At 34.4% G+C, this 21,064-nt stretch overlaps 1 protein-coding gene across 1 annotated transcript; it reads left to right on the top strand.

Annotated features, from left to right (window-relative positions):
- Window positions 1-13,524: 13,524 nt before the first annotated feature.
- Window positions 13,525-14,360, top strand: LOC115883774. Its single transcript, XM_030902185.1, has 2 exons — window positions 13,525-13,684; window positions 13,777-14,360. The coding sequence occupies exons 1-2, from the start codon at window positions 13,525-13,527 to the stop codon at window positions 14,358-14,360; spliced, it is 744 nt and encodes a 247-aa protein (XP_030758045.1).
- Window positions 14,361-21,064: the final 6,704 nt, after the last annotated feature.

Below are 21,064 nucleotides of genomic sequence, written 5' to 3'. Positions count from 1 at the left end.
CAAGGGATAAAAGGCAATGAAAAAGCAAATAATCTAGGTAGAAAAGGAGCGAACACTCCACTAACTGGACCAGAACCGTTCTGCTTTCCAAGTGGTAACCAACTCAAGGAGGAACTCAAGAACTTGGAAGATTCCATCCGCAACCTGGAATGGAAATCTTGCAATGGTCTAGGACACTCGAAGAAGTTTCTGAGGGCTTATGATCAATAAAAATCACAGATCTTCCTAGGTCTGAGTAAGAACAATCTTCGGATTGTCACGGGGTTTTTAACAGGACACTGTCTCATCAATGAACACCTCAGTAGATTGAAACTAAGAAGAAACGGCGAATGCAGATTCTGTGGGGAAGATGGTGAAACACCAGTACACCTCATCACTGAGTGCGCCGAGACGACAACCATTCGTGCCATGAATTTTGGTACGACTGATATTGGAGATGGAGAACTACCCTCTATAAAACCGTCCCAGATACTGGCTTTTGTTAAAGCCCTGGGACTGTATGATGAGTTATGATTCAAGAAAGGGGGACACAATGGATCTGTAAGGTCGAAGTGATTAACTCCCCTCCCACTCATTCTAAATTCTAAAAAAACAGACCCATAATAATTAAAGTCTTTATCATCCAAGACTTTCAAGAATTATGAAGTAATCTCACGTCAATTTTTTTAAAAATTATTGCATGCCTTAAGTATTTGCAAAGTTAACAAAAATATTTCTTTGCATACCTTGTAATTAATATATTTGGTCTAATTTATCAGTTCTGCATCATATCCGAAATTCAGATTGTGTGTGACACAACGAAGAGTCAACGTGCAACGTGAAAGACAAGAAAAATGGCAAGTAAAAAAAGTGTAAAGTTTTAATTACTAATTACACAGTCCTTCCCTTGAGTTCTTCTGTCTAAAATCTATATTGCCTCCCTAAGATTTTAAATATAAATGATTGAAACTCATAACAAGTTTACCACAATTTAATTTTAAGATAATTATTTAATTATTAAATCCATAATTATATTAAAATGTAACACTTACGAAGTTAATAAATATTAACTATTTCTATTTAATCATTTAATGATATGACTATATGTATATAAATAATATGACTATATTAACAATACTTAAATTAAAATTTATTTGAAGGAATGCTACTTGAAGTATTAACTCGGAATAATTATTAAAAACTGCTCATCGCGTTATCGATGTCGGCGTCTTGTCACTGTTATCTGGCTGATTGGCCATTTAGGTACCTATAATTTGATTTCAGATAATGCAGATTTTAATGTGCCATTTGTGGATTTTTTATTGGATTTTTTTTTACATATTTGGTATACTCTATGAAGTGCTCATGTCCATTTTTCAATTATTAAAGTGCCTATTTAGATACATTTAAAGTTAATTAATTAGTGTATAGTAATTGAATTATGGGTTTATTTATTTTTTATGAAATGTATTTTTTCTATTAAAATAAACATAGCTTTACTTACAAAATCACTAGCTAGCCATTTTTAAATACAGGGTGATAATTAAGTAGTATCTGGCCAACTTCAGGAGGTGATTCTTTGAGTGTTTTTAAGGAAAAAATTAATTTAAACATGTGTCCGGAAATGCATAATTTTAAAGATACAGGGTGTCAAGATGTTTCCTAATAGACATTTTTTTGTTAATATCTCAAAGATCCGTTGGCCGATTTTATTAAAATTTCGCCGTGTTGTGAACTTTGAGAAGTTAGCACTAATTAAATGATAATAATTATTATTTACAACAATATTCAAACGGTAAAAACTTATCAACTTATCCCAATAAATATTTGACAACGCCTTGGATTCATTTGTTTTAACGCCTGTTGGCGGTGAAAACCATGCAAGCTTTTTCTTTGTCCTAAGTTGTTAATTAAAAAATAATAATCATATAAAAAATATGGTAATTAGTCTAAATTTATTATTTATGTGATTCTGCTCTTTCTCGTATAATTTGCCCCTTACGAAAATAGTTAGATTAAAATAGCCAAACTGTACCTAACAACCCATGCCTTGACATATTTTCTTTTAAAATAATATCGCTTTCTTTATCCGCCGGTCCAGATTTGAACGGCCTTGCCCTATCGACTTAAGTACGTGTTGACAGGCAGGTTATTGAACCCATGTTGCTTCTAGCATGTCGTTTTTTCAAAGATGGGTCCCATATAAACGCGGCCAGAAGTATTTTCAATACTAAAAAAACAAATATTTAATACTTTACTATCAGAATATAAACGAAAAAAAAAATAAAAAAAGTTGCACCCCCAGCCGGTATCGAACCACTGACCTTCGCTTCATAGGCGAAAGCTCTACGCGCCGAGCTAATGGAGACTTCCTCGGTTTTTCTTCAATACTAAAATTTAAAGCGCTAAGTAAAAAATATAGGATCTTCTTTGGATGCGCAGTAGTGAACGCAACGTGTATCGGCAGCTGTTGTATTATGCACGCTGTTCCAGAGAGCATAATAAAAGATATATCTAAGAGCCAGACGTCTTAAAATACTTTCTCGAAAACGTTGCTAGCTCTTAGACTATAAATTGATAAGCCTTTTTTGTGTTCTGCAATGTCTATGTATTAATGTATTAATTTTAATGAAATGTTTTTGAATTGTATATTTTTTAGTATTTATATATTTTGTGTGCTTTTGTTTGTTTTGCAAATGCTTTGTCGATGAAACTATTTTAGCTTTTTGTACAATAAAGCGTTATTTATTATTATGCTCACTCTGTTCACAGAATATTCAGATTTCATCCGATCGACGACATCCACTCCTTCTTTGGTCATATTTTAAAAAGTGATAATGTTTGGTTTATTTTTGTTTGATTCTGAATCAATAGAGTTATCATAATGTTAAGTGGAAATCTTTAATACGTTTTCGTTCTTCTTTGGAACATAGAAAACTAGCATACAATGATTGGATGGAATTCCATAAGCGAACATAGAACTTTGCAGACGTTGGTCTTTTATTTCTAAGAGCCGTCGGCGAATTTACGGCTTGTTTGTCCCTAGCGTTCCTAGTAAAGTCATCTTATAATTTTCAAACGATTCATCGTCTATTTGTAGTTGTTGGGGTTTATTTTAAATTAAAATTAATCGTTAGCCAATCAGTAAAATTCATATGTATTTCTTTACATAATCAAATTTTCACTCTAAAGGTGCGTTTGAGTAGACGATTGGTGGAGCGAGTAGAGTAAAGAACAGAGTACGAAAGGATCATCACGGAAAGAATCTTCAAAACGAACACATAGGAGGAGCGTAGTCACTTCATCTGTCATAATAATGAAAATATTGACATAACCTCAATAGCCGCGTTTTTTTGTGGCTTGAAAATAAATGTCTCTGTAAATCAAATATATATGCTGTAAATGCTGATAATACAATAACACCATATTTAAATAGGCACCAAAATGAGTAATATGGAAATAAGGATAGTGGCGGAACTGTTCATTTTTGACAGTGAAGAGGAAAATGATGGGGAAAAAATTACAAAAAATTGAAAATTAAGCTGAAATAACTCTTTAAAAATTAAAAGATAAACAGTTTTAAAAACATTTTAGAATGACCCATTCAAAATTTGAAGTGTTATTACAATTGCATAGCATGATGCCAGAGTTTTACGTAGGTCTGACTTTGCATCTGGCAGTTTACAAATATTAGTGGATGAACATTTTATTGGAGATTCAGTTTATCCTTTAAGTTATAATTTATTAGTTCCGTTTAAGGACAATGGTTATTTAAGTGACATTCAGAAAATTATAATAAAGTTTTTGCAAAAGCTCGAATTACAATTGAGCATGCTTTTACACTACTCTTCGCCATTATTCTTCTTGAACTATTCTTCTTAAACTAATGTCCAATATGTCTTTTGAATCAATACATATATTATGTAATATACATGAACTAAGTATTATTTGTGGTATATATATATTAGGTTTTCGAGCCTACATTAATTTTAATCGTCTAAGGATGGCTGCAACGACGTCACGTAATCCTGCTGTTAAAACATAACAATTGGTATTAAACAAAACAGGTCAAAATTGGTCAAAAATCAGCTGTTTTTGACAATTAACTTGTGCATCTGATTCTCGTAAAATATACAGGGTTTTGTTTGATTTGAATTAAATAAGTTGTTGCCGTTTTTAAAGCTAGTAATTATTTAATATAATTTTTTAGACACTCTCTATAAGGTAGTATTTTGTTTATTATTGTAACACAATATCTGAATGTGGTAGACAATGATTCAGTATTGAAAATCTTATCCTATCCCTATATATATATAAAGCCAGGTACCTTGAAAACGGTCAGTGATCCTTCTGACCGAAACTTTGTATTAATCAAAATAAATAAAGACAATGGAAGTCCGAAATCCTTTTATTTTAAACTTAAATTAAACTTCAGTAAATATTTAGAATTAAAAACTTCGATACCCTTGGAGAAATGAAGCCTTAAAATTATTACTGCAATTTCATAAAATTGAAAATATTTCAAAACGGTAAGATTTAAGTGCGATAAACCTTAACCAAATTTACTTTTATTTCAATCGTAGAATCTAAAAATAGAATAATATACAGGGTGTTCCATTTAAAAAAATACAACTATAAGAGGTTTTACTTATTTGGGACACTCTGTGTCTTGTAAAAGTATTTTTATATTGTAGCTCTAATAGTCCTTCAAGGAATGCAAAACTTCTTCTTCTTTCTCTGCTTATCCATTAACGGATGTTTGTGACCACACTTTCCATAGCTTTCCTATTTTTGGCTGTGTGGATCAACGTCTGTATGTTACGCATGCCTGTCTACTGTCTTATGTTCCTCAGCCACGACATTTTTTCCGTCCCAGACCTCTTTTGCCTCTTCGTCCCAAACGTTTGTTAAAATCTAATTGTTTAGCTACAATACTCCGTGTCGCATGTGGTGAATAACCTTGTATATAGTTTTAATTATTAAACATTTTCTATTATAAAATAATTAGGAAATAATAATTTTACTTAAACAATAGTAATTCTCAATTGAATAACATTTATAATTCTTGAACTTCTAATCAGATTCTTCACTGCCATGTATATGTTTACCTATTTGGTGCTCTACAGCGACCTGATAGAAGTCAAGAAATCTGTCTAGTCGATGCATTTTGTCTTTGCGACGATTCTCTACTGAATTTTCAGTTCTTCTATTTATGACAACATCAGAATGTGAAGTTGATGGACCTACAAGAGATTTAAAGCTGAGAGTGGTAAAGTATAATTGGTAATGTTAACCCTTACTGGTATCTTCAATTTCTTTAGTGACTGTTAAGCTGTTGTAGAGGTACATATAGCAGGTGCCTTATATTCAGGTTTCGTACTCAAAAACGAATCCATAATATCAAAAAAACTGCCATGTCTTTCTACTTGTCCCTGTTTGGTTGTTATGATCTTTAATTTTTTTATATGTACTTTTTAAACCCTTCTACTTCGTGTCTACTTGTTCGGCCGTGAAACTCTTCTTCGTATGGTTAGACAATTGTAAGGCAGTTTTTTGCCACACAATTTTGTATTGTCAAACGAGCCATAACTGTTTTCAATACTAATAATAAAACAGTGCTCGGTGTCCATAACTTATCAGAGTCACCATCTTTATTTTTATTGTTCGTACCAGGCATAGACTCTTGTGTTGTATTAATATCTAAAGAAGGTTACAAATTAAAAATAATTACGATTTATCTACCTTACTAATATGTAAATAATACTGACCATTATTCTCTGTTTCATTTTTTAAATCATTTTATAAAATATTGTAGTGTTGAAGAAAATGCGTTTGTATTTCACTAAGAGGACTTTCTACACCACAGGTTGCAAATTCCTTCTTTGCCCCAGACAACTTCTTTTGATGAAACATTTCACATAAAGTTTGGTTTGGTAATAAAAAATGGCGGGAAATTAAAAAAAATCGCCGCGCTTAACATGGTGTAGATCGAGTACACTCCAAACGATCGTAGAGTTTAAAAAAATGCAGCAATGTCCTGCCCGATTGTAATAAACGCATAATTGTACTCCGTTTACTCTGATCGTCTACTCGAACGCATCTTAAATCGCTGTTTTCTAGAGACAGATGTAACTTTTGTCATTTGTCATAAAAATGTTATTCATTATTCGATTTTTTTCAGAATGTAGATTTAAAGGTTTATGTTAAAATAAAATTGTAGTCAAGTATAATTGTTTATCTCCATCATTTACCAGATTAATAGTAAAGACACTACAGTTCAATCGCATACATATTTTGGTCCTTCTCGAGCCGGATGGATGGAGATAAAATACATACATATACATGTCGCCATTACTCGCTGACGAGTATTTGACACGCATCAGAAGATGGTCACGCAAGTCGTTTTCTTTCATGAGCTTTTCTGTGACAAAAAAGCCCGATACGTGATGTTATCTGTCTACCGCACTCCAGACATTCACAAGTCTCATTGCTTTGTTGCCTCTTTATTTGTTGGTTGTCGCTGTTAACTGACTTTACAATTCTTCTCCGTTCCGTTCTATTGTGAGCTGCCCCTTCTCACTCATTCTGCTTGTTAATTCCTTTCAAGTTTTCGTGGAAAATATCCTTGAACCTTTTGAGTTGTCCACCCGGCCTCCTCTTACCGTCTACAAGTTCACCGTAAAGCAGAGATTTTGGTATGCGGTTTTCTTGCATTCTGCATACGTGACCAGCCCATCTTAAGCGGGACTTTGTAATCATGACTTCAATACTCTCGCAGTTAGCTTTTTCAAGGACCGATACGTTTGAGACATGATGGAACCATTTTATTCTTAAGAGTTGTCTAAGATGTCTCTGTTGCAACTTATTTAATGCGTTCATGTGTCGGCGGTACGGCACCCAGGTTTCGCTTCCATATAACATGGTGGGAATTATTATCGCTCGGTACACTGCAACTTTCGTTTTTGTGCTCAAGTAATGATTGTAGAAAACCCTGTCTTTTAATTTCCAGAATGCTCTTGAGGCGCCTGCTAATCCTGTGCTGAATTTCAGAGACGATATTGGCCTGTTCGGAAATCAAACTGCCGAGGTAATTGAATTCCGCTACATATTCCAACAGCTCATCTCCGATTTTTATAGCATTGTTGTGATCTTCTGTGGGAGTGCACATGATTTTAATTTTATCGATGTTCAGCTTAAGTCCCAAGGCCTCGTATGCCCATGTATATGTGTTCAACATTTCTTGCAATTGCTGTAACGTATTTGCAACTAGAGCACAGTCATCAGCGTATTGAAGTTCTGTGATGAATTTTGTACGTGTCTTTTTATGTTGAACAGACCGCCGTCGTATCTGTATTTAATGCCCAAACCTCTCTCCTGCAGTTTACTGTCCACTATAATGGAGAGCGCTGCCATGAATATATTGAATAGGAGAGGCGCTAAGTTACATCCCTGCCTAACGCCTGTGTTTGTTAGGAAGGGATCGCTCAGTGATCCATGATATGACACTCTTGATTGGTTGTTGTTATGGAGGCTTTTACACACTGTAAGAAATTTGATGGGTGCTACTTTTTCATAATTGCCCAAAGTGCATCTCTGTTCACAGAGTCGAAGGCTTTTGTTAGATCGATAAATGCAACGTAAAGATTAGACTGGTGTCTTTCACTTTTTCCTGTAGTTGCAGGATGGAGAATATGGAATCGACGGTACCGCGGTTGGTGAGAAAACCCGTTTGCGATTCTGGGAGGATTTTTCTATATGTGGGTGCAGGCGGTTTGACATAATTTTTGCAAGAATTTTTCGTCCGATAGCCAGTAGTGGCTATCGGAGGAATAGTTCCCTTGTGCTACGTTCTCGGCCGACTAGGAATAGTTTATTACTCCTTTTCCCCAGAAAGGTGGTAGGTCTGAGGGTTGTATAATGATATACCGCCTATATTTGGTCGTCAGAACCTCGTTTGTTTAAACAGGGTGCACCACGTGAAGGTGAGGTTGACTTTTGGGTTCAATACCCCTTGCACCCCAAGGAGATAAAATGGTGAACAGTGAAAGGACATGGTGAACAAGAGCACGTCTTTTTCTTTCATTGTAGCATCCATGAGGCTACTTTCCTGTAGTGCAGAATTTCCACCTTCCTCCACAAATTCTACGTCCGCAGTACTTAGATTATTCTGACGTAGAACTTTACATTTGGGGTTCCGTAACATGGATGTACTGTAAGATGCCCAATCTCCATTCAGGGTATCTTAGAACAAAAGAAGTAAGTGTGATTTGCACGATGACACTTGTGCATAAAAAATTAAAACAAAGTTTACCTGAGTCAAACTCGTGCGTTTTCTACTAAAAAAAACTTTAATATTGAAATTGATGTCTCTAGTACATACAAATACATGTTAAGTTAAATTCGGGAAAGATGATGATTATGTCATAATGATGAAACCAGCAACTATCATAAAATTGAGATGACACTTGGTGTCATTGGTGACGTAATCGTCATCGTTCCTGATTTCTGACTTGATTTCTGACTGTAACTGTACCTGAAACACCAACAATAGCATCGGTATGGTCATTATCGTACACATTTACAAGCCCTACAAGAGTTGGTAGAATTAATGGCCAGCACCCTTTCTAGCTGTAGGTCATCCTTAATCATTTTAGCTGGATCGCCACCTAAACAAATATAACATAGTAATGATTTTAAACGTAGCAGACCAATCTGTGTACCAAGTATTTCGCTTCTGCTCTGTTAAATTTCTTCGGGCAGCTTTCTTTAAATTCTCCCACAAAGTTTTCAGGGACTGCCACTCCCTCTCAATAATAAGTGAGGATGCATTAAATTCTTGCGCAATTCTCTTCCACTGCTCAGTTTTTATTTTAAAACTCCCTGCATCTGTTTTCTTGCACTCCACAACTGAATAGTACTTAGTTACTAAATCAATTAAAACTGCTTTCTTAGACTGCTGAAACATTGGTTCTGTCTTCTTTTTTCCTGCAGTAGAAAAAGTCCATATTTCTATATTAAACAGCTAAAAATTAAAGTTAAATAATAAAAGCCTTTTTATTTGAAATTAGTAAAAACCCACTTTACCTAGAAATTAGTAAAGTACAGTCAAACACAAAACTGCCAAATTGGCCCACAAAATCAGACAACAATAATAATTATTATTATTTTCTCTTGTCAGCTCTTGTCTCTGAAGAAAAAACTTAAAAAATAATAGGTTATTTTTTTCCAAACTTTTCCATTCCTCTTTCCCATTTTGGATGGTTGGTTGACTCTCTGATGGATTCCCTCCCTGTGTAGTTGGTCGTTCCCTCCCTTTTACATAGGGTAAGTAGTATATGTTTGTGTTTGTCTTCTGTATATAAAAGAATTCTAACGTTTTTCTAATTATATCGGTGTGTTCGCTTCCATCTGTTATGCAGCACATGTTTTCAACATCCCTGTTTTCGCAAATTTCTTTTATTTTCCTGATACATTGAATTAATTGTTCCACTAGCTCATCCGAAGTGCTTTCTTTATTTACTCCAATAGCAAAATTTCTCATGTCCAAAAACTCCCAGACACCAATTTTCATCCAAATATTGACGTTAATTCTTAAATTATTTGGAAAAAATCGAAATAAAAATGAAACTTCTACACCCTGTATCTCCGAAACTAAATATTTTAGAACATACATTTATACGAACTTTTTTACTTATTTTTATCTGCAGAATCTGCTGCCGAAGTTTCCGGAATACAGTTCGGACCACCCCGTATAAAGCAAATAAATAGAACTAGAGGTGTTCTTCATAGGACAATATAGGACGTAGTAATCACTAATTATACTCTGTTTATACGATCATTGATATATATATCATTATACTGTTATAACCAGCAGCGGTCTTATTTTCCACATTTTATCGGTTGTAGATGGAAAATTGTTGTCAGCGCAATATAGGAATCTTGATATTGTTAAGAACCTATCCCTACGCATAGCTTTGTATACAAACTCATTTCGCAAGCACCGTGTTATACCCCGATAATATCAAAATGCCAAAGAAAACTTCAAGTTCTGCTCTGGTAATATTTTCTCCTGGACGATTGTTCCAGGAAGCATATTTCTTGGTCTCTCGGAGAAGAAGATCATAGGCGTCGTCCCCTAAAATTTCGCAGAATATATCATAGGGGCTCATATCTTGATGTTTCTCCCAACTAGAAACGGGGAAACGATGCGGCGTCGGAAGTATGTCTCCATTTGTCACTTCTTTCCATTACATCATCTCCCAATGGATCCTCTAGATTTCTAAAGACGATTTCGGCCCCTGTGCGGAGCTGTCTACCTGACAGGTTATCTCAAGTCCCCATCTTCATCCCCTGAATCTTCATCCGTAAGCACATCTGATTCTGGAGATTCAATATATATCTGTAATACTTCTTGTTCGTCGTTTTCAACTATAGCCAAGGCTTCTTCTAAGGTTATGCCACTAAAATACAAACAAAAACCGCCTATATTAGCGCCTAGCGTGTGTATATGAACACAGTCAAGTTTAACTTCAATTTATGTCAATTAGAAAGCAACTTGTTCTAAGGCCTAAATGAAGCTTGATATATGTATATTCAATATTATATAAAAAAAACCCAGTCACTATAACAGTTCATACTGCTAAACTACTTACACAAATCTCAAGTCCGAATACGCCATTGTTGAAACACGTGGTGTGTTTCTAAATCTAAATGAATCAGTCTTGAATAAGCGCGAACCGGCAAGTACGACTGCTTTGCATAGACTGAAGGTTAAAAAACGCGACGCCAGGCGCAGAGGAATTTTCCTGGGTCCGTATTCTCGTTTTCATACAGGAAAACGTATCGTTTTCAAAACGCTAAGCGAAACAACTCGCTTAGCAAAACGATAAGCACTTGATTATGATATTCTTATTAAAAAATTTTGCTAAACGCTTCACTTTTAAAATACAGTCTGTAAAATGACTCTTTTACTTTGGCTGTATTTTTTTCTATACACCATTCACTATAAAGGGAGTACATTTTGCTAATATTCCGATTTTCTGGAAGGTACCTCGTGCAGCGATTGTCAACTTGAGAATAGTGGCTTCGGTATCGAGGAAACATTTTGATATGAGTGATGACATCGTTTCTCATGAGGTGACTAATTTTGTTTGTAGGTGAGTGACATCCGCGTTGATCGGTTTGAATAAAACCTTCTTCAGTTTTTTTATTACAAACTGTTAAAAATCTTCTAGTAGTTATATCTAGAGTTTTTAAGAAAAAAAGTTTGCACACCCTAAGACCCATCAGTGTAATTATAGTGCTGAACTGTTTATTTGATACTGCCTGAGCAATTTTTCGTTTGAGAACAATCTTTGAAATACATGAGGCGATGAAGTTGGTTTGTAAGTCATAAGACTTGATTTGATAAAATTTTGTGAACAAATTTTGTCTATCGGCCTCGCTTATTTCATGGCATTTATATCTACATCTGTGTTCATAGGGTTTCAGTCCTTTTTTCATAATCTTTTTCCTCTTTGCAGTATCATATTCCAAACCCCGCGGTCTGGAATTTTTCCTAATTTGTCTTTTATGCCCTTCAGTATTCAACCTTCTCTTCCTCGCTCTCTTAGGAGTAACTGAAATAAAATTTTGTTATTCAAACAATCTAACCAGTTTCATTGGCATTTTTTAAAAATAAGTGAAACTGTTCACATTAAACGTAACATACCGTGGACAGTGCCTGAGCTATTGCTTTCCGATGATTCACTATCATGCTGGCTCTGGTTAACGTCAAGGTAGGGTACACTTGGGGGCTCATAATCAGAATCCTCATCTGTCTGATGTGGGTCTGAGTTACTAGCATTATAACTGCAACCAGCTAAAAGTAATATCAAAAAACTTAATTTTAGGTTATGTCGACAATATTTTATATTTAAGTTTATTTTCTTCAAATAAAACTACTATAATATAAAGCCTTACCTTTGGGAGTAAAGGGTTCACTCATTTTATTGCAAAAATAGTTCCAAGTCAGTGCAAACTCACAAACAATCGCTTAAACATACAAAAACACACTGCCACGTGGCCGCTCTCTAAATCACTGCTGATCATAACAAACGAAACGTTTAGCGGCAAACAGGTTTAAGCGCACTTGAACCGCTTTACCTCAAACAAATTCTAGTTTTTTCTTCACATACTTTTTCTACCGGTTGAGAGATGGCGCTAAAACCTCGAAAATCACTTGATTCCTTTTTCCACAAAAAATAGTCATTTAAATAGGTAAATTTGCACTTAACTCATTTTTTAAAAAATGTCCCTTGAACCCTTTTACCTCTCACCCCTTCAATTATTTACTAATAACTATCGTACTTCCCGTCCTCATCCAAGGACATTATGGTCGGGGATATGATATTATCATTTAGGTTTTCACCTTCCACCTCATTGAAGCCCAGTTCTTCATCATTGTATAAGGGAATATTGTTTTCAAGACAAATATTATGAAGAAATGCGCAGGTATATACAATTTTTGCAGCTGTTTCTGGCGTATAATGAAGAACACGGTGCTTCAAAAGACATCTAAATCTATTTTTATATATTTTATGGGATATTTTTATATAGATAAAAATTTCCCATAAAAACGGTAAAGTAAAGTGTAGTAATATTATTCCGCTTACTACCTACAGTATCGGACAAAAAGGAAGCAACAAATCTAAATTATATTTTTTTAACTGATTCGATCAAAAACATATGAAACTAATTTTAAAATAAAAACACACCTATTGTTTTGTAATTATTTTTAATATATATTAAAAAATCAAATAAAAAATTATTAAATTTCAATATAAAAACAACATTTTTACATTGTTAAGTTTATGTATTGTACCTAATTGTTATAATAATTATCCTTGTTGATTAGGAAATAATATTTTGTTAGATAGGTATACTATTTTAAACAGGTTGGCCATGTCAGATTGTATTATTCATACTGCATGGTTTTTATGACAGACGCGATAGAATGTTATGGGAGATAAGATATTGTAAGTCAGGCGCCCGGGGATAGTCGGCACCGGGCGCTCGCACGAAGCACATGCTTGTGATGTAATCCTAAGTACTACGATGAAATAAAGGAGTTATGAAGGAAATCCAGTGTTTTATAGGATAAATACAAGTTGTACTGTAATAATTCAGAAGTGGGATAGACAGTACAGTTCACTTTGTATTTTTTTTTGTTTAAAAGTCTCTTTTGTCAAACAAAAAAGAGTGAAGTCGGGATAGGCCTACTAAAAGTACCACAGGAGTTTAAAAGGTGCCAATATGCCATGATGTGTGTGAATCCATAAGTTAAGTTGCTGGAAAAGAACATAAAGCCATAAAGCAACAAGTCCAGCAGTGTTAGTGAATAAAAAGGATAAAGCTACATTCGTAATGAATTCGCTGGCCGAGTGGCACTTTGGCACGCATTCCAGCACGAAATTTGCCATTCATAATAACTTCAGGGCTATGCTTCAGGATTAATGAAGTTAGGTTAGAGTCAGCGGCTTTTGGATTTTGTTTTTGTTTTGAAAAATGGAAAACACGGAATGTAATAGTTGTGTAAATGACGAATTCTTACTGCAGTGTGTTGCCAATTATAAACCACTGTACGACAAAACAGACAAAGGATATAAATCTATTTTACAGAAAGAAAATTGTTGGGCCTCTGTAGCCAAGAGTCTATTTTGCACAGGTTTGTTGGTTGTTGTGATACGGACGAGACGTAGAGCGAACTGTTTTTTGTAATTATGGTATGATATTTGATTTAATCGTATTTGTTTTTAGTTCCTGAAGCGAAAGCTCGATTTAAAAGCCTTAGAGAGAAGTATAGAAGGGAATTGCAAATAATAGAAAAACTAGGAAGAAGTGGGGCTCCTGCTTCAGCAAGACCAGTTTGGCCCCTTATGAGTTTTTTTAAATACATATATAAATGCGGTGAAGAATCCCAGAGGCATACAACATCAAACATTCCTGTTCAAGTTGATGAATCACAAGCCAGTCAATCATCAAGTCTTGTTAATTCAGATGAAGAAAGCATCATACTTCAATTTGAAGAGGAAGATCCTAATACAGTTGCATCAACAAGCACTATAGATAATACACGCTTGACTGCACCTACACCAAAGAAACGCAAAGGAAAATCTACAATGGAAACAGAGATAAAACAAATCGACAGTGTTCTGCTGGATGTTTCTACAGCGATTACAAATTTAAATAGTAATAAAAAATATACTGACAGGTATGAACTATTTGGTCAATTTATGGCTTCCGAACTAAAGAATATTGGAGAGCCAAATGCTAGCATCTTGATGGAGGACTTGCAGGTGACCATTATAAACTTTACAAGAACATTAAGATCTACCGACTAGCAATAATCAAGAATTTCATAGTTTTGCAAATATTAGTTTTAGAAATGTTTTTGTTTTTTATTAATAGTAGATAATTTACAAGCTGTTGATTAATTTGATGTTTCTTTTATTTTTAAATATTTTGTAGGCAAAGCTACCAATTATTTTTGAAAACTTTACAAATTTAGATTAATAGACTATAAGGTTTTTAAGTATATAACTCTGAAGTATTTAGTTTTAGAAACTTTTTTGTTTATTAATATTAGATAAGTAATTTTACAGACTGTTGACTGATTTGATGGTTCTAATATTTTTGTAAGCAAAGAAGTACAAAGTTGTTACTGTTTAGTTTATATAAAGTTTAGAAAAATGTTTTCTTTTATGTTGCTTGCATAATGTGCAATAATATTTATTAAAGCTTTCCTTAAAAATATGTTTTACTTAAGGTTGATTTTTACCATTCAATGATTAAAGAAACACTTGAAGACATTTATTTATTTAGAAAATACTTAAATAAAATGAAAATGTCTAAAATCTTGAGAGAGTTTAGTTCTAAAATTTACTAAGAGCTAATACACCTAAACCAAGGCCTAAACTAAAAATATCGTACCCTTGATTAAAAAAAATAGTTATTGGGATAATACACTACTTCCTATTAAAATAAAAAATATGTATTCAAAATTGCATTTATCCATGTTAGGTAATGTAATACACAAAATTTTCTTAGATAGAAGGACCGAATATGTCCATTTCAAAACTGTCTTAAATATTTAGGAAATATTACATCAATATATTAACAAATTTCTTCTTCATATTAATTTGTTCTGTCAATTGTTTGCCACTGCCATGGTGCAAAGCATGCCTCTGCTCCATTCACATAATTTTTTATATGATTTCTCATTGCCAAAGATGAAAATGGGGCATTTCTAGCACCAAGTCTAATAGAAACCTTTTCAAAACCAGTACCTCCTTCAGGAATTTCATTCCTCCATCTCCCTGGTATAATGTTACCCTCAACTTCCCTATCCAAATCACCATCTGTTATTTCATTTTTTTCATTTCATTTATTTATTCATGCCAGTACAAAAATAGTTTACACACGTCAATATATAAAAACAATATACTAATACAAAATAGAAAAACTTAAATGTGAAAAATACAAAAAAGCACTAATATAAAATTGGAAAAGTTTTACAATGCAAAAATTCACAAGATACAAACCACAGATATTAAAATTCACAAAACATTTAGTCAAAATCTGTACGACAAGAACTCGTCAAAAGAGTAAAATGCGTTTTTAACAAGAATCTCCCTCAGTTGTCTGCAAAAGGAACTGTAAGGTAGGCCCCTGATACTCTCTGGAAGAATATTAAAAAATTTAATGGCCCAGTATCCTGGTCCATCTTGACATCCCTTCAATCGCCAGTACAGAGGTATCAGATTATTTTTATTACGGGTGTCATAACTGTGCACGCCCATGTGCGTCTGCAGATGCTCAGCCCGCCTTGAAAAGCATAGGTTCTCAAATATGTATATTACCGGAACTGTAAGAATACCAAAGGAAGTGAAAGCTGCCCTGCAATCGTCCATATATCCCAGCACAGCCATAACCCTCACTACCCTTCTCTGTATGCCAAACAATTTGCGAACCCCCGCGGAATGTCCCCAGGCTAAAACTGCATACGATATATGAGACTGGAATAACGCATAATAAGCCGTTACCAGTACAGTCGGGGATACACAAGCAGAGAGATTCCGGATGACATACACTGTTTTTGTCAGTTTTTTGGCTACTTGGTCAATGTGGGCGCCCCAGTGTAAACCCAGATCCAATGTAATAAAACTGGTTACTTTCATTTCTAATAAAATTGTGAAGGCATACAGCAGACTTCACAATTCCATCTACAGTTTCTGCATTACCATTGATAACCCGGTGGATGATTCGAAACCGTGCCACCATAATACCAAAGGTATTCTCAATTATTCTTCTAGCCCTCGATAGACGATAATTAAAAATTCTTTCATCACGAGCTAAAGATCCTTCTCTAGGTTTACTATATGGACGCATTAAGTTTTCTTTTAACGGAAAAGCCTCATCACCCACAAAAAAATGAGGTATTTTAATTTTTGTGGGGCAGTTTGGTAGTTCTTCTGATTGTGGTATATCCAGGTCATCAGCCAATAACTTTTTGCCAAAGGAAGCATTATTTAATACCCCACAGTCACTGTGAGACCCATATGCACCAATGTCTACACAGATGAAATTATACTTGGCATCACAAACTGCCAATAGAATGATACTAAATGATTTCTTATAATTATAAAACAAAGATCCGGTGTTGGATGGCGCTTGCATAATGATGTGCTTGCCATCAATTGCTCCCACACAGTTTGGTAATGACCACAAAGACAAGAAATTTTCAGAAATACTTTTCCACTCTTTTTTTGTCAAAACAGGCAACTGTAAAGGCTGTAGTAAATTCCAAATAATGCAACATGTTTCTTTAATTATCTCACAGATTGTAGATACTCCAACTCGGAAACCATATGAAAGGCTCGGATAACTGTCACCAGTAGCCAAAAATCGTAATGTAATGGCTAATCTGAAACAAAGAAACCATACAATGTAACATTGGAACCAGGTGTTTATAGTAGCTAATCAGCGCTGGTACTAATTATTAATCATACCTACAACCTGGAGAGATGGGTTCTCTGTTGGATCCCTTTTAATATTTGGACCTATTATTGCTAGCAGTTTATCGAAGCTAGTTGCTGACATCCTTGTAAAATTATAGAAAATATATGGATCACTTAAACGGGCTTCTTGTAAAAGATTTTCATAATATCCAAACTTTTTTCGTGCCATTAACATTGGACGAATGCCCCATCTTTTTGGCCTTATTGGACAACTCTTTTTGTCAAACTGCATCAATAATTGTCTTCTTTTTAGTAGCAAAACTAGCATTGTGGCAAATAAAATTGAAAGACTGTTTTCTTCAGCCATTTTTTCCAAATGTCTTTAACTTTGGTCTTTAATTAGAAAAAAACCATAAGAAAAAACGCAAGAGAAGCGTATTTCATCTCAAATTTACAAGAACAAGTACAAAGGGCTGCAAAGGACACAAAGACAAATTGTAAACACCACCGTAATATCAAATTTGAAATGTCAAAACATCAAACAAAAGCAATGCGCATGTCCTATAGCCGGGACGAAAGCGCGAGTCGAAGTGAAAGTTTGCAGCTTGCAAGAAATATTTTCCACTCCAACTTCAACGCTGGCGTCGAATTCCATTACGAACGAAAACATATTGAAACCAGTTTCCTAGCTTGCGTGCTAAAGTGCCACTCGGCCAGCGAATTCATTACGAATGTAGCTTAACAGTACCTACAGGAAAACTCGGAAATTAGCTATTATCAAAACATCATTTGGGAAAATATCACCTACTTCAAAAATGGAAAAAACCAGGGCTGTTACGATGTGCAAGATCCAAACTACAAGGGTTACTACAACTACCTACTATCTCAGGGCACATCAATGCAGAATCTCATTGGACATTTCAAATTGGCCATACCACGGTCCACAAAATTATCCACGAAACATGTAGGGCAATTTGGAACGTGTTAAGTCCAGAGTACTTGAAATCCCCTTCGACAGCTGCTGAGTGGCTAAATATTAGCCATAAATTTACTGAGAGATGGAATTTTCCCCATTGTGTGGGTGCCTTAGATGGGAAACACATGAAGCTCCTGCACGTAGCGGCTCATTATTTTACAACTATAAGAACACGTTTAGTATTGTCCTGCTAGCAGCATGTGACAGCAAATATTGTTTTACCCTTGTTGATATTGGGGCATATGGGTCGCAAAGTGATGGAGGGATCTTCAGACACAGTGTTTTTGGCCAACGACTGAAGGAAAATGACCTAAACATCCCAGAAGCCACAACTTTAAACGTGTGTAGTACTAGACTATCATAGTTTTTGGCGGCAGACGAGGCTTTTCCCTTGAAATCATTTATAATGCGCCCTTATGGAGGTAGAAATCTGACAGATACACAGAGGATATTCAATTATAGACTGTCGAGAGCACGGCAAGTAATTGAAAACACTTTCGGTATCCTAGTTGCCAGATGGCGAATTTTACAGACGACGATAAATGCGAAAATCGAAAATGTGGATGAAATTGTCAAAGCAGTAACAGTACTCCACAATTACTGCTAAACAGAACTTGGTAATGGTGAAAATGGTGAAAATATTTATTGTCCACAGGGATTTGTAACAGCTCAACGATTGTTATATTCCATTAGAGATAGTTTAGCCCAATATTTTATATCACCACATGGTGCAGTGGTATGGCAAAATAATGTCATTAATAACGGGAGATTAATTTAGTTTTTGTCTGTTTAATGCAATGTGTTTTTTTTTAATTTTAAGTAATTATGTTTTGTATAATGTAACTTCTTATTTATAATATTAATATATTTTATAATTTAAAATAAGTTATTAGTAGTTAGGTTTTCCAAATATTTCTGTACTTTTTTTTCATTTTAATGGATCTTATGTGAAATATATGTACTTATATTTTATATACTTTTTTTGCTTGATTTATTTTTTGTTACTTCAATATTTAGCTCCAATAAATAATTTGTATGTCAAATTGAATGACATTAAAATAAATATTAAAGATAAAATATTTTAAAATAACTTTACTTTTACAGGGAAGAATATTATTTTTCTTATCTTTTCTATTTCTGTGTAACCATATTTTTTTTTAATATTTCAGCACCATGTTTTAAATTGTACAACTATTAATGGTTACTTATTAAGAAATTATGCTTTTTAAAACTCAAATAACAAAATAAAGGAAGTAGTTTCTTTAGAATTAATAAAAAACATGTATTTTATAATAATTATAATATAATTAAAATGTAAAATATAATAAAAACGTAAACACTGTTAAGAATTTGTATTCTCATCTTCTTCTTCCAACATCCTAAGAAATTGTCTTCTTTTTGCCCTGGCTACCTCTGTAGGCATTTCTTCCAGGAGCGAATATACATACTTTACAAACGCTCTATTTGGATCGGATCTTTTGGGCTGTCCCACTTTTGATGCTATTTCCTTTGCTACTGCTAGCATTTCTTTCTCAGCAGTTGACATTTTGGGTTCATCTGTAAATAAATATAAACTTAATATAATCCTATAACTATATTCAGTATACTCTAGACTTTAATACTTGACAGAAAATGAATGTGTAATCTGTTTAATAACTGTTGTCGCTATCCAGTAATAATGTAATTAGTATGTCAAACGAGTCTGGGAATATTTTGATAGAAGATATCTAAAAAATGTTCCAAAAGACAGACACAACTGTCATGAATCTTCTCGTTGGACAGATTACATATATTAATAGTCTTCTATAAACTTACTTTTTCTACCTTGGGATCCTTGCCTCAATGGTGTGGTGTGGAGCTAGGTCCTGCCTCATCACACAATGAGGACACCTGTGTGTCCTCCAAACCACTGCTGTCGCCGCTGACCGTTCGAAGCCTCGAGGAAGAAGGTGTTTCTTCCCCCGTATCTTCCGTTGATGTCAACTTTGTGTTCCACAGTGAGGGCGTGGCCCGTGGGGCATCAGTAGATAGTTTTGGAGTTGTCGTGTAAGTTCTAGAAAATTACGTTTAATATTAATAAATAAAATGCTAATAGAGTTAGGTATATATTTATAAACTAAATGCTTACTTTCTTTGTTTAGAAAATTTGGCGTAAAAGGACATTCTCTCGTAGTATATCCACTTCGACGCCGGTGCCTCGGATCCAGATTTAGAGGCAATCCTTTTTTCTTTGGTATAGCGGTCTCTTAAGGCCTTCCACCGCTTTTGGCATTCTTCAACTGAAAAATAACTATTAGTAAATACTATACACTAAAATTAAGTAAAAAATAATTAACTTACCACTGATGTTCAACATCTGTGCGATTTCCACCCAACTTTGGTGTTTTTTAATACATTTTTATAATCCCGGTGTTCGAGATTGTACAGATGTTTATAGTTGGTTATTATATCTAATAATAACCCACTTACATCGTCAATCTCGCAGAATTCTGTCTCTACTAAAGACATATACATAATTATAATTACTAATAGAGAAATTAATAAAATTAATTAAAAATAGAGAAATTTGACCAAAATTTAACCATGAGGACAACGACCAACCATGACCAACGACAGAAACAAAATGAAAACGCCGACGCTATGGCCATAGATGAACTAAACTTTCATATCGCCACAGAACGACAGAACATACTTTAAGCGTCATCCATAGAGAAAGTTAATTTCTCTATTTGTCTATGGCGTCACCCATAGAAGCTTCACCCGAGCGTAATATATCACGTGTTCAAATTTAGCCCACTGATTGGCTGTGCCGAACGGTCGCGAACTGCCGACTTAAGCTGCATTTCTAATCACTTCGCTAGTGAATTGACAATTCGGCACGCTAGCTTGCTAAATAGATCATCAGTGTGATCGTTTATAACCAATTTAGCGCCAGCACGTAAGTGAAAGTCGTGCTCACTTCAGGATTCGTGCTTGCAAGAAGCAATCTTTTTACGCCCGTGCTGGCTCTGACACCTGCGTATTGGACATCTTACGGCTGTCATTTTAGTTTGAAGTTAGTTTTTTTGTTTATATAAACAAGTTATTTAGATAAGTTTTTTGTGTTTATGAG

The sequence above is a fragment of the Sitophilus oryzae genome, unplaced genomic scaffold, assembly GCF_002938485.1.
Source record: "Sitophilus oryzae breed Bouriz unplaced genomic scaffold, Soryzae_2.0 scaffold_1977_pilon_pilon, whole genome shotgun sequence".
Classification (NCBI taxonomy): Eukaryota; Metazoa; Arthropoda; class Insecta; order Coleoptera; family Curculionidae; genus Sitophilus; species Sitophilus oryzae.
This window is presented reverse-complemented; position numbering and strand designations above follow the sequence as displayed.

What these genes read in the sequence shown, in the direction of transcription:
- LOC115883774 (XM_030902185.1), top strand. Translation starts at nt 13,525, where the DNA reads ATGGAAAACACGGAATGTAATAGTTGTGTAAATGACGAATTCTTACTG. An exon ending in CAAGAGTCTATTTTGCACAG is followed by an intron (nt 13,685 to 13,776) that starts GTTTGTTGGTTG and finishes ATTTGTTTTTAG; the next exon opens with TTCCTGAAGCGAAAGCTCGA.